Source organism: Rhinatrema bivittatum, chromosome 8, assembly GCF_901001135.1.
Source record: "Rhinatrema bivittatum chromosome 8, aRhiBiv1.1, whole genome shotgun sequence".
NCBI classification, from domain to species: domain Eukaryota; kingdom Metazoa; phylum Chordata; class Amphibia; order Gymnophiona; family Rhinatrematidae; genus Rhinatrema; species Rhinatrema bivittatum.
In genome coordinates this window covers 40,000,099-40,012,114 of record NC_042622.1, presented here as the reverse complement: position 1 = coordinate 40,012,114, position 12,016 = coordinate 40,000,099, and the positions used below count along the sequence as shown (strand labels likewise).

Genomic DNA, 12,016 nt, shown 5'->3' with positions numbered 1-12,016 from the left:
TGCTGCTTTAATATACGACTACTGGAAAGGGTGCGGTCAGAGAGCCTATTTCTAATCCTTAAAAGCTCGGAAATGTCCAGGATCAATGCAGAAGTCAGCAATAATTGTCATTAAATTATATTAGTTTCCCTACAAATCTTAAAATAAATTCTTACAAATATTACTGCTGATATTCAAGATTTTTTCATAAATAGAAGGAAAAAACCCCGATTTCCGTATACAGTTTCCTGATCATGAGAAGGACATAAAATAAAATACTAACCACTGATCTTGCCGTATTTTGAAAATAATTCTTCCATGTCTCTGTTGTTCATTTTGTTTGTAGGCAAATTGCCGACAAAAATCCTTCTGTTTAAATCCTTTGGGTCAGTGCTGTCTGTACGGCGTTGAGAAGGATTAGGGTTCTTGCTTCCCCGAGTCATTTTGTTTTCAGATCCAAATGTAACTTCGCAAAAAAGAAAAATGGCCATTCATATCATTTCATATCCACAAGAAATAATTTTTTTTTAAAACCTGGAATAAATTACAAGTTAATGTGCTTGTGGTCCACCTTAAGTTCATCTTGATGTACTATGCTTTCCACAATGCCCGAGTAAAAATTCAGAAGATTAAATGTAGACTCCAAAATGAAATCAAATTTAAAAACCTCTTAGCTCTAAACTTGATTTTCAGAGTCCCCCTTGTCCCAAAAAGTACAAAGTCCCAGATTGCTGCTGTATCCATGATCCCAAGATGACATTCTTATTAATATAAGCATTTATATGGCGATCAAAAAAGTCTTCTAAATGCTAATAAGCTTTAGTTAAGTAACCACAGGTAAACTATATTTAGAAGAGCACAAGTAGCCTACAGAACAGAATAAAAGGACTGGGAATCAGGAAAACTGGGTTCAAAGCCAGCTTCTTCCACAGACACTCACTGTGATCTTGGACAAGTTGTCTCAAATAAGCTCTCTACAGCAAGGACATGTTGGGTGGTATATAAATTTGCTGTTAAAGCACCATACTTTAAGATAGTATTAAAAATACCCAAAAAATTATTTGAACTTTTGATTTTAAAGAGACCAGGAACTTTAGCCAGGACATAAATAATGAAAGCAAAGCCATGCTTCCTAGACAAGTCAACACTGTACTAAAAAGATGAAAAAAAAAAGAAATTCATGTCTGTGCAGCTGAATACAAAGTCATTAGACAATGTAGTCATGCCTCCATGGTGGGATTCTCCATAAACAGGATGAATTGGCCATGATACTTGGGATAACATCATTCGACAGCGGCAAACAAAACTCTAAAAAAAAAATAAAATTTAATAATTATACTAGTATGCGTGTGCAAGGGTTTCCTACATGTCTATTGTCCTATGAGCCCAACAGTCAATTGCAAAGCTTAGCTCTAGTTAGGCAGTCACTCTCCAGGGAGGTGGAGGGGTATAAACCATGGCTAATTCATCCTGCTGTTTACAGAGAACCCTGTTTATGGAAAGCAAACTTGTTTTCTCCAACATGCAGGGTTGAATTAGCCATGAGACTTGGGGAGTGTCAGGCTGAGCAGGGGTGGCTCAAGGGACTCTGCTTCCTGAGGCGAAAGATGAGATGCCCCCACCAAGCACAGTACAGGTCAAATCAAGAGGGGTAAGGGGTTAGGGTCTCTTTATAGTCTGGTCCATTCAGTGATTTGAAATGATGAGGAAGGAGGAAAGCAGGGGTTAGAGTTCCCACAGCAGTAGCAGAGTATCTCTGATAATTCAGTATTTCTAAGAAGCTGGTAACCCTGCCACATTTCAGCACCCCTTTCACCTGTCTCCCATGTTTCCCCAAGCATTTTTCCCTGGAGAAGTGGGGGATGGGTAAGTGATCGGGGTCTGTGTGGCAAATTTTCTACGGGTCCAGTGCAAGGGTATCAGGTGCTTAGGTGAACCTTACAGCCTGCAAACCCCACCCTCCTACCCAGCCCTCACCACACAATTAAAAAAAAAAAAAAAAAAAAAAAAAAAAAGTTTGCATTTGTAATAACCAATTTTACATGAAAAGACAAAGTATAGTTTCTCTCAGATAAAAATATCACAATATGCATATTTTTACATGCACTACTGTGGTGCCATCCAGAATGCTCTACAAAAAAGCAAAACAAACACAGCATGCATATGGTATTAGGCCTATGGTAATGCATGTTGGGTGTGAGTTTTGCCTCCAGAAGCCATAAATAAAGCAGAGTTGCTTACCTGTTAACAGATGTTCTCCTAGGACAGCAGGATGTTAGTCCTCACATGTGGGAGACATCATCAGATGGAGCCCAGCATGGAAAACTTTTGAAATTTCTAGAACTTTGACTAGGCACACTGAGCATGCCTAGCATGCCACTATCCATGCGGGATCCCTCTTCAGTCTTGTAAAATAGAAGTAACGAAAAAATAAACTATTAAAAACCCAACTCCGTGGAGTGGCAAGCAGGTTTCCTAACATCCTGCTGTCCTAGAACTCCTTATACAGGTAAGCAACTCTTTCTCCTAGGACAAGCAGGACGGAAGTCCTAATACCTAGCTATAGGCCGCTCCCGTATGAACAAGGAACACGCAGCACTTAACTAGGTGCCAACGGGCACAAACTAGTGCTGGTGGCAACAGAAGGAGCCAGCCTGAACAAAGGGCATCAGGTCAGAAGAGTTGGGTTCAATTACTGAAAAGGTTCTGCAAGACCGACTGACCGAAAGGCTGTCACGTCAACCTTCTCTGTCCAAGCAGTAGTGTGAAGCAAAAAAAAAAAAAAAAGTGTGGCAGGAACTCCAGGTTGCTGCTTTGCAAATTTAATCTACGGGGATCACATGTAAGTGGGCCACCAAAGTCTCCATGGCTCCAAAGCTGTAGACCCGCCTGTGCGTAGCAGAAAGATGCAGTCTGCGAGCCAGTTAGACAAGGTCTGCTTGGATACAGCAACTCCCAATCTATTTTTGTCAAAGGAAATGAAGAGTTGCTTGGATTGTCTGTAGCCTGCTGTTCGTTCCAGGTTGAACACTAAGGCCCTTATGCAATCTAGGTTGTGCAGAGTTTGCTCTGCCTGGTGCAAGTGAGGCCTAGGAAAGAAGGTTGGCAAGACAACAGACTAATTCAGGTGGAAATCAGTCACTACCTTTGGTAGGAATTTAGAGTGCCTGCGGAGAACCACCCAATCATGGAAGAACTTAGTGTAGGATGGATACGACACCAGTGCCTGAAGTTTGTTGACCCTGCATGCAGAGATGATCGCTACCAAGAAAGTGACCTTCCCAAGTCCAGTACTTCAGGTCACAAGAGCACAAAGGCTCAAAGGGAGCCCTCATCAGGTGGGCCAAGACCACGTTGAAGTCCCAGGAAACTGCAGGGGGCCCCCGTGGGGAGGTTTCAGCTGGAGCAGGCCTCACATGAAACGACCCACTACAGGCTGCACTGAGGTAGGCAGATCCATCCACTCCTTGGTGGTAGGCTCCAATCGCACTGAGATGCACTCACAGAGGTCTTTAAGCCAGCATCCAAAAGGTGCAGAAGATAATCAACAGCTTGGAGGTAGAACACGAGAATGGATTCAACTCCTGTCACACCACACCGTAAATCTTCCACTTTAGGCCATAAGACTTCCTAGTGGAAGGTTTCCTGGACTCCAGTTGGATCTGAGACACACCCTCAGATTTAGTGGCTGTAAGGTCACCCTCTCAACGTCCAAGCCATAAGGGTCAAGGCTTGGAGGTTGGGATAGAGCAGCCTTCTCTGATCCTGTGTTATGAGGTCTGGGGATGTTCCCAGACAGATAGGGTCTCTCAAGGAAAGATCTTGCAGAAGTGGGAACCTGACTATGTAGGAGGAGAGAAGGAACAGGGGTGATATGATACAGACCTTCAGATACTTGAAAGGTTTTAATGATCCATGGTCGTCAAATCTTTTCCATTGGAAATAATTTAGTAGAACTAGGGGTCACAATTTGAAACTCCAGAGAGGAAGACTTAGAACCAATGTCAGGAAATATTTCTTCACTGATGGTGGTGGATGCCTGGAATGCCCTTTCGGAGGAAGTGGTGAAGACAAACTGTGAAGGATTTCAAAGGGGCATGGGATAAACACTGTGGCTCCCTAAAGGCTAGAGGATGGGAATAAATAAAAAAGCTTGGGGGTAACCTGCACGGAGCAGCAGTTACTACCTTGGGATGCTTGCTGGGCAGACTAGATGGACCATTTTGGTCTTTCTGCCGTCATTACTATGGGAACCAGATCTGCCGGGACCAATAAGGTGTGATGAGAATCATGGTCCCCCAGTCCTCCTGAAGATTCAAGAGGTTCTTGGAGATCAGAAGGAGCAGAGGATAAGTGTACACAAAGCCCCTGCCCCAGTGTCTGGCAAAGGCATCTGACGCAGACTGTCCGTTCCGTCCCGTCCCCCCCCCCCCCAAGTCAGGGAGCAGAAATGGTCTACCATCCTGTTGTGAGGAGAAGCAAAGCGGTCCATGTCAGAGTTTCCCAAAGGAGGAAGATCTGGAACACTACCTCCTGCTTCAGAGACCACTCGTGCAGTCAGAAGGAATAACAGGTAGTCCGCCAGCAAATTCTCCTGTCCCAGCAAATATCTGGCTCAGAGAAGGATGTTCCGGTATAGAGCCCATGACTAAATCTGGACTGCCTCCTGACAAAGAAGGAATGATCCCATCTCTCTCTGCTTATGGCTACCTGATTGTTGGCCTGGACTAGCACGACCTTGCCATCCAGTTGATCACAAAACACCCACAGGTTACAGCGGATCTCCTGTAGCTCCAGGAAGTTGATCTGGCACCTCAGCCAACCAGTAACCCTGGGTGTGCAAATTCCCCACATGCCCCCAAACCCATGTGGAAAGCATCCGTGGTGAGCACAACTTGATCATGGGAAGCCTGGAAAGGAACCCCCATCTCCAGATTGGGAAGGGACACCCACCATGATAGAGAATTTCAGAGCAGTGTGGTGACCTGAATGCATGCCCAAAGGTCTTGAGTGGCCTGGTGCCACCAAGACGGTAGGGTCCACTGCACCCTGTGAATATGAAGGCAAGCAAAAGGTGTTACATGGACTGTGGCTGCCATGTGCCCCAGCAAGTGTAACATGGTGCTCGCCGAAACCTGGCGATTCTGCGAGATTGCCCCTATCAGGGAAGCCAAGCTGATCGCTTGAACCCTGGGCAAAAACACCTTGTCTTGAGCAGTGTCGAACCTGGCACCTATAAAGCTCAGGTGCGGGGATGGTACCAATTGGGACTTGGGATAATTGATTAAAAGCTCCCAAGGTCTACAATATCTGCATGGTAGTTTGCAAGGACTGCAGTGCTCCCTGCCTGGAGGGGCTCTTGATAAGCCAGTCATCCAGATAGGGAAACACCTGCACTCACTGCCTTCACAGACGTGGAGCCACTGCTGCAAGGCATTTTGTGAAAAGGCAGGGCTCAGACACTAGTCCTAAAGGCAGCAGCCTGTACTGAAAATGATGCTCGCCCACTACAAACCAGATATACTGCCAGTGGGCGTGGGGCAATCCCTATGAGAACATAGGCATCCTGTATATTGAGGGAGCAAAGCAGGTCCCCTCTACATAGGAAGGGAAAAAGGGTACCCAGCGAGACCATCTTTAACTTTTCTCCCATGAGGAATTTTTCAAAGCCCTCAAGTCCTAAACTGGCTGAAGGCCTCCTGCTCTCTTTGGAATGGGGAAATGCCTAGATTAGAAACCACTTCCCTGTTGACTGGGAGGAACGGGTTCAACTGCTCTGACTATTGTGAGGGCGGAGAGCTCTTTAAGAAGTATTTCCTGATTCCTGGAAGAACTCCAAGAGGGGCATCGTGGTGTGTCTGGCAGGATACCCTGGAAGTGCAACCCGGGGCAGATGGAGAGGACCCACCTGTCCAAAGTGATGGCTCTCCAACAGTTTGCGAAGGATTGAGTCGACCTCAAACTGGAGGGCCCCCCACTAGCTGTATCGTCAACTGGCTTAAACCCTCTCGCAGCCAGTCAAAAACTCGTGGCAGGGGTCTGTTGCGGCTCTGGTTGAGTTCTGGGAACACACAGTTGCCTACGACAGGACCTTGGTCCAGCCCTTTAAGGCCGCACCCTTCCTGCTGGAGGATAGTACTTCCTTGATCAGTAAAATGATCGAGGTCCCTGCCACAAGGACTGTTTGCCTGAGAACTGGGGGTCCGAGCTGCGAGCCGAGAGATGCTGCAAGGTCTCATGATGGTCTGAGTTGTGCTACCTCCTTGATTTTGGACACCAAAGAGATGCTCTCCAGATCAAGGCATGTCCACAATATGGTCTTGTACTTCGAGCCTTAGACTGCCATGCGACAAGCCCCAATTCCTGCTGCGGCCACTCTTGCCGCTGTCACAAAGACATCATCTGCAGACCGAACTTTATGCTTATCGCATTCCAACCCCTGCTACACAACTTTCAGGAAGTCCTCCTAGAGTTGTTGAGGGATGCAGTCCGACTCCTGCACCTGCTTCCAGAGGTTCCTGGAACATTGGCCCATATATTAGCAGCCCTCATTGCTTGTTACCAACTAACACAGATCCCTTGAAGGCCTTACGGCCCAAGGCCTTGTGCTTACAGCCTGGGGGAGTACAGGCATGGGTGAGAGACCTTTTCGCTTTAAGAACGGATTCCACCACCACAGACTGGTATAGGTGGCGGCGCAGCCTCTTAAAAACCTGTAAATGGTTGGTTGAACTAGGTAGACTGCATCTGTTTTCCTATTTATTTTTATATTCCGCTTTTCAGCACTTCAAAAAAGTGTACAAAGAGGATTATCAGGTACTATAGGTAGTTCCCTATCCCCACAGGCCTTACAATCTAATTTTGTACCTGAAGCAACGGAGGATAAAGTGACTTACCCAAGGTCACAAAGATTTAAAGCAGGATTTGAACCCTGATTTCCCTGGGTCATAGCCCTTTGATCTAATCAAGTGGACTAGAATGGAAACTACTTCCTTAGGAGCATCCACAAACTGAAGGATCTCCAGCATCTTGTGCCTGGAGTCTTCCTCAGTGAGGAGCAGGAAGGGGAAAAACTGCCATCGTCTTCACAAAATCTACAAATGTCAGGTCCTCTGGAGAGGTCTGGCACCTCTCCTCTGGAGGAGAGGCTTCCAATAGCAGTTCCTCACTTCTCAGAGGAAGAGCTGGAAGGCTCATTTTCCCACGAGTCGTAAGGGGCGTCGGCCACACTCCCTGGCGACACCGGCAGGGAAGCCTGGGACACAGGTAGAGCACCAAATAGCAGATCCAAGCGCTCCAGCAATGGTGCTAGCATGGACATTGCCGGCACAGAGGGAACACAGTCCATGCTAGCATGGCGGCTCAATACCCTGGAGGGCTCAGTCCCACTGCTAGGCGCACCACGTACTCCAACTCCTCCTCGAATGCTGTCAATGACAGTACAGCTTGGGAAGGAAGCAGAGTAACCTGCGTCCCCTCAGAGCCCTGAGGGGAACTGGTAGCCGGCACAGATATCTGTGGGGTTTGCCTCCAGCCCTCGGCGTCAATGCCTCATCAGTAAGGGGCCGATTCAGGAGTGTCGAGGACAAAGCCGGAACCTTCCTGAGGTTGCAGCCACGAGAGGAAAGTGACTGATGCTGGTGCTTCCTGGGTTTCCCTGCTGCTCAGCCCGGTCTTTCCTTGGTGCCAAGGACAATGTCGACGATCCAGACCTAGAGAGGGAAGAAATCGATACAGCATGATCCCCAGCACCTAGCTATAGTTGGTGATTAGGTGAAGGAGAGGACAAGACTGATCCGATATCTCAAGGGTCCTTCCTTGACGTGAGGTGAGGATGCCCCCGATACAGAGGCTGAGGGATCAGACTTCCTGATGCCAAATAACTTGTCCATTTTATCCAGCCGTGCTAGACTACTCTTGGTGGTCATCTGAGCACAAAAAGAACAGCCATTCACATTGTGCAACATCCCCAGGCACAAAACGCAAACCTCGTGCGGGTCTGTGATGGACACGGTCCAAGGGCTGGGGGCAGCAACGGAACCTGGAGGAAGCCACAGAGAAAAACTGCCAAGCGGTTGATGGCCTGCGGCCACAGCACTGTCTAATCAACTGCAAAGAATGCGATTTACTTACCACGTTGCCTCTAACTAGGGCTGGCAGAGATAGAGGGACCAGGCGTGGGAGAGAAGAAGAAAATCTTAAATTCGAATTTCTCAAAGGAAAAAAGAAAAAGCAATCTCCACAACCACGAGGCACTAGCTCTGCGGAAAAGAAGAGACTGAAGAGGGACCCCTGCGTGGACACGTGGATAGTAGAATGCTGGGCATGCTCAGTGTGCCTAGTCAAAGTTCTAGAAACTGAGACGTTGTCCATGCCGGGCTCCATTTGATGATGTCACCCAAGTGAAGATTACCATCCTGCTTGTCCTAGGAAAAAATTACAATAGTACACCTCCCATACTAAGAAAAAACATTGCCATCACAGAAACATTAAAAAACCTTAATTATGAAAAGGCAACACTGCAGATATTACACTAGATCCTAAAAAAGAATATCTCCTATTAGGAAAATGGAAAAAGCCAGCCTGCTATAGATCCTAAAATCGAAACGTCACACTAGCAAGATACTTCACCTTCAGTTACACATGCAGACCCTCAAATACAGAATAAAGAAACCATACAATATAAAACATGTAGACAAAAATTGAACTGAAAACCGCAACAAGCCATACTATATGAAGTGCAACAATGGAAAAACAGAAATGCCATTCCTCAAAATAATAAAATCAAGAAATATGAAACAATCATAATAGTAAAACCACACTAATAAAAAAAAATTCAAAACAGCTGATGAATAGTATAACAACCAATAATTCAAATCTAATAGAAATTGTTAAATTTTTCCCAAACAAAATATTTCCAGTTAGCAGATACTTAAAATAATACCCAATAATTAAACCTAGTAAGAATAAAAAAAAAAATCTCCATACCTGATAGCTTTTGATTTCCAGCCATCTTGGGTTATCTGTGGATTAGTGAGAGAAGGGGGGGCATGGTGGCAGGAAGGGGAAACTTTTCCCTCTCACACAAACGCGTTTATTCACACGAACACAGATGCTCACTCTCCACGCATATGAAGATGCTTTCGTTTGCTCATGCATACACACACACACACATTTGCTTTTTCATACACATATACAAACATGCTCTTCAAATGCATATCCACTCCCTCTACTTCATCCACACTTGTCAAGGCTGTCAGCAGATAAGCTCAGCAGTCAGCTGTAGCCTCAGTTTCTTCTGCCGCTACTAAGCCTAGTCTTTTTTGGCCACCAGCGGGTCCTTTCCTAATTCGCTGCTGGGCAGGTCCTTCATTGTTTCTGTCACCAGCTAGTTGAGCTCCATCGGAAGCCCGCAAGTCATTTGTTGTTTTTCGGCCGCTAGCAGGCCCCTTTCTTCATGAGGCCTTTGCTTGTTCTTCGGCTGCCGGCTGGTTAACTTCCACTGGCGGCCGCTAGGCCTTTGCTTATTTTTCAGCCATCAGAGTGAGTTCTGTTCATGGCTACTGAGCCTCTTTTCTTTGCTGCCGGGCAGATTGGATTCCACCTGCCAATGGTGCCCCCCCCCCATCCTTCTTGCACTAATGCTTAAGGTCACAGAAAATCAGTGGCATCTCTAAACAGAAGAATTGGGGGGGGGGGGGGAGCCAAATTGATATTTCCTCATCATACCCACCTCTAGTTTGCATGGCCCCCTGCTTTAAAACTGTCTTAAAAGTCCATAGGGTCTTCGGCGTAATTTTAAAAAGCTGGCCCCTTCTAGTAAAGCTATTATTTGATAGCCTCATTCAACTAATTCTATATGGCTATGAGAGTGAAGTCTGGAATGTATACAGGAAGGAAAAGAATGTCAATGTAAACCCATACCTCCAGTTCTGTAACACTGTACATCCACAGAAATCCCCAACAATGAAGCTTGGATGTTTGTTACAGATTATACAAAATATTTTCAAATTCTGGTATCACCTCACAATAATAGCAGCACAAACACCTTCCACCGCCAGACATGTCATGAACTAACATGAACCCCACAAAAAAAGATACTGAAAATATATAAAGAAAACCTATCATACATAACAATTGTAACACCATGGACTCAAACCAGAACCCTACCTGTGAAAAAGCACAGGTAAATATTACACTGGGTTCCAGAATACCAATACACCACCTACTGGGGAAACAAAACAAACCCGATTGCTACAGATCTCTACACAGTCACTACATGCTAGCTAAATCTCTCATCTTGGTCACATGCACAAAGCAGAGCCATACTCTCACCAAATACAGAATAAAGAATCACAAATTAAACAAAATCTGAAATGGAAACCCCAAGTCGCTAGACTGTGCACAGCAATGGAAAAACAGAACCACCATTCCTCATAAAACAAAAATCAAGAGACAAACAGTAAAACCATACTAAAACAATTTTATAAACTACTGCTAAATAGAACTTCTATTAATTAAAATCACACCCATTTTTTAAAAATTTCCTAAACAGCACATATCAAATAACATCCAATAATTAAAACTAATAAGGATTAAAAAAAAAAGAGCCCCTGCCGTCCATGCCTGGTAACATGATTGCCAATCACCCTGTAAGAATGTCTAGAATTAGGGAGGCACACAAACTTTTATCTTCTCTCTCACACATACTTGCATGCCACATACCCACACTCTTATACACACCCACCTCCTTTCTCTCACACACTGATATATAGGGATGTGCAGAGGGACGCCATACGTTGCATTCGGGATACGTATTCGTCGGGGGGGCAGATACGTTGCATCTGTATGCGCCCGTATGGCGTCCCGATACGGTTATATGTCGAATCCTATTCGTTACCCGGCTAAAATTAAATTTACTACAATCCCCCACCCTCCTGACCACCCCAAGACTTACCAAAACACTCCCTGGTGGTTCAGCGGGGGTCCGGAAGCACTCTCCCACCCTCGGTACCAGTTCAAAATGGTACAGAGGTGATAGCCTTTGCCCTATGTCACGGGGGCTACCGGTGCCATTGGTCAGCCCCTGTCAACATGGCCATCGGCCATGTTGACAGGCGCCGGCGCTACCTTTGCCCTCACTATGTCACAGGGCCGACAGTCAGTGACATAGTGAGGGCAAAGGCTAGCGGCTGCCAGTACTCAAAATGGCACCGGCACTAGCCTTTGCCCTCTCTTTATCACAGGGTCGACCCTCGGCCCCTGTGACATAGGGAGGGCAAAGGATAGCACCAGGGCCCTTTTGAATACTGGCAATACGGCCCGAGTGCAGGAGGTTGCTCCTGGACCTCCGCTGGACTTTTGGCAAGTCTTTTGGGGGTCAGGAGGCCCCCCCAAGCTGGCCAAAAGTCCCTGGGGGTCCAGCAGGGGTCCGGGAGCGATCTCCTGCACTCGTGCCGTCGGGTGCCAGGAATCAAAATGGCACAGATAGCCTTGCCCTTACTATGTCACAGGGGCTACCGGTGCCATTGGTCAGCCCCTGTCACATGGCAGGAGCACAAGATGGCACCGATGGCCACGTGACAGGGGCTGACCAATGCCACCGGTAGCCCCTGTGACATAGTAGGGCAAAGGCTATCAGCGCCATTTTGAACTGGTACAGAGGGTGTAGAGTGCATGGGATGGGCTCCCGGACCCCCCACTGGACCACCAGGGAGTTTTGGTAAGTCTTGGGGGGTGGGGGATCTGGAGGGTGTTTAAATTGGCTGCCGAATAATTCGGCAAAAATGTGTTGTATTCGTGGGGAATCGCGATATGTTTTGCTTCCCCACGAATACAACGAATATTGGCACATCCGTTGCGTATTGCCAATACGTAGGGACCGAATGCACACCCCTACTGATATACTCAGGGTCTTAAGACACCTCTCTTTCCACCCACCCTCACACACAAGCTCTTACTATCCCCTGGTTTCTCATATATACACACTCTCACTGCCTCCCCTTACATTTATACAAACACATACCCAGGCATTCTC

General features: G+C 46.5%; 1 protein-coding gene across 1 annotated transcript in view; it reads right to left on the bottom strand.

Annotated features, from left to right (window-relative positions):
- NCOA5 (nuclear receptor coactivator 5) overlaps positions 1-12,016 on the bottom strand; it is a 210,131-nt gene that overhangs the window by 149,950 nt on the left and 48,165 nt on the right. Inside the window, 1 exon segment of the mRNA XM_029613483.1 lies at positions 263-445. Coding sequence (XP_029469343.1) covers positions 263-445 — 183 coding nt within the window.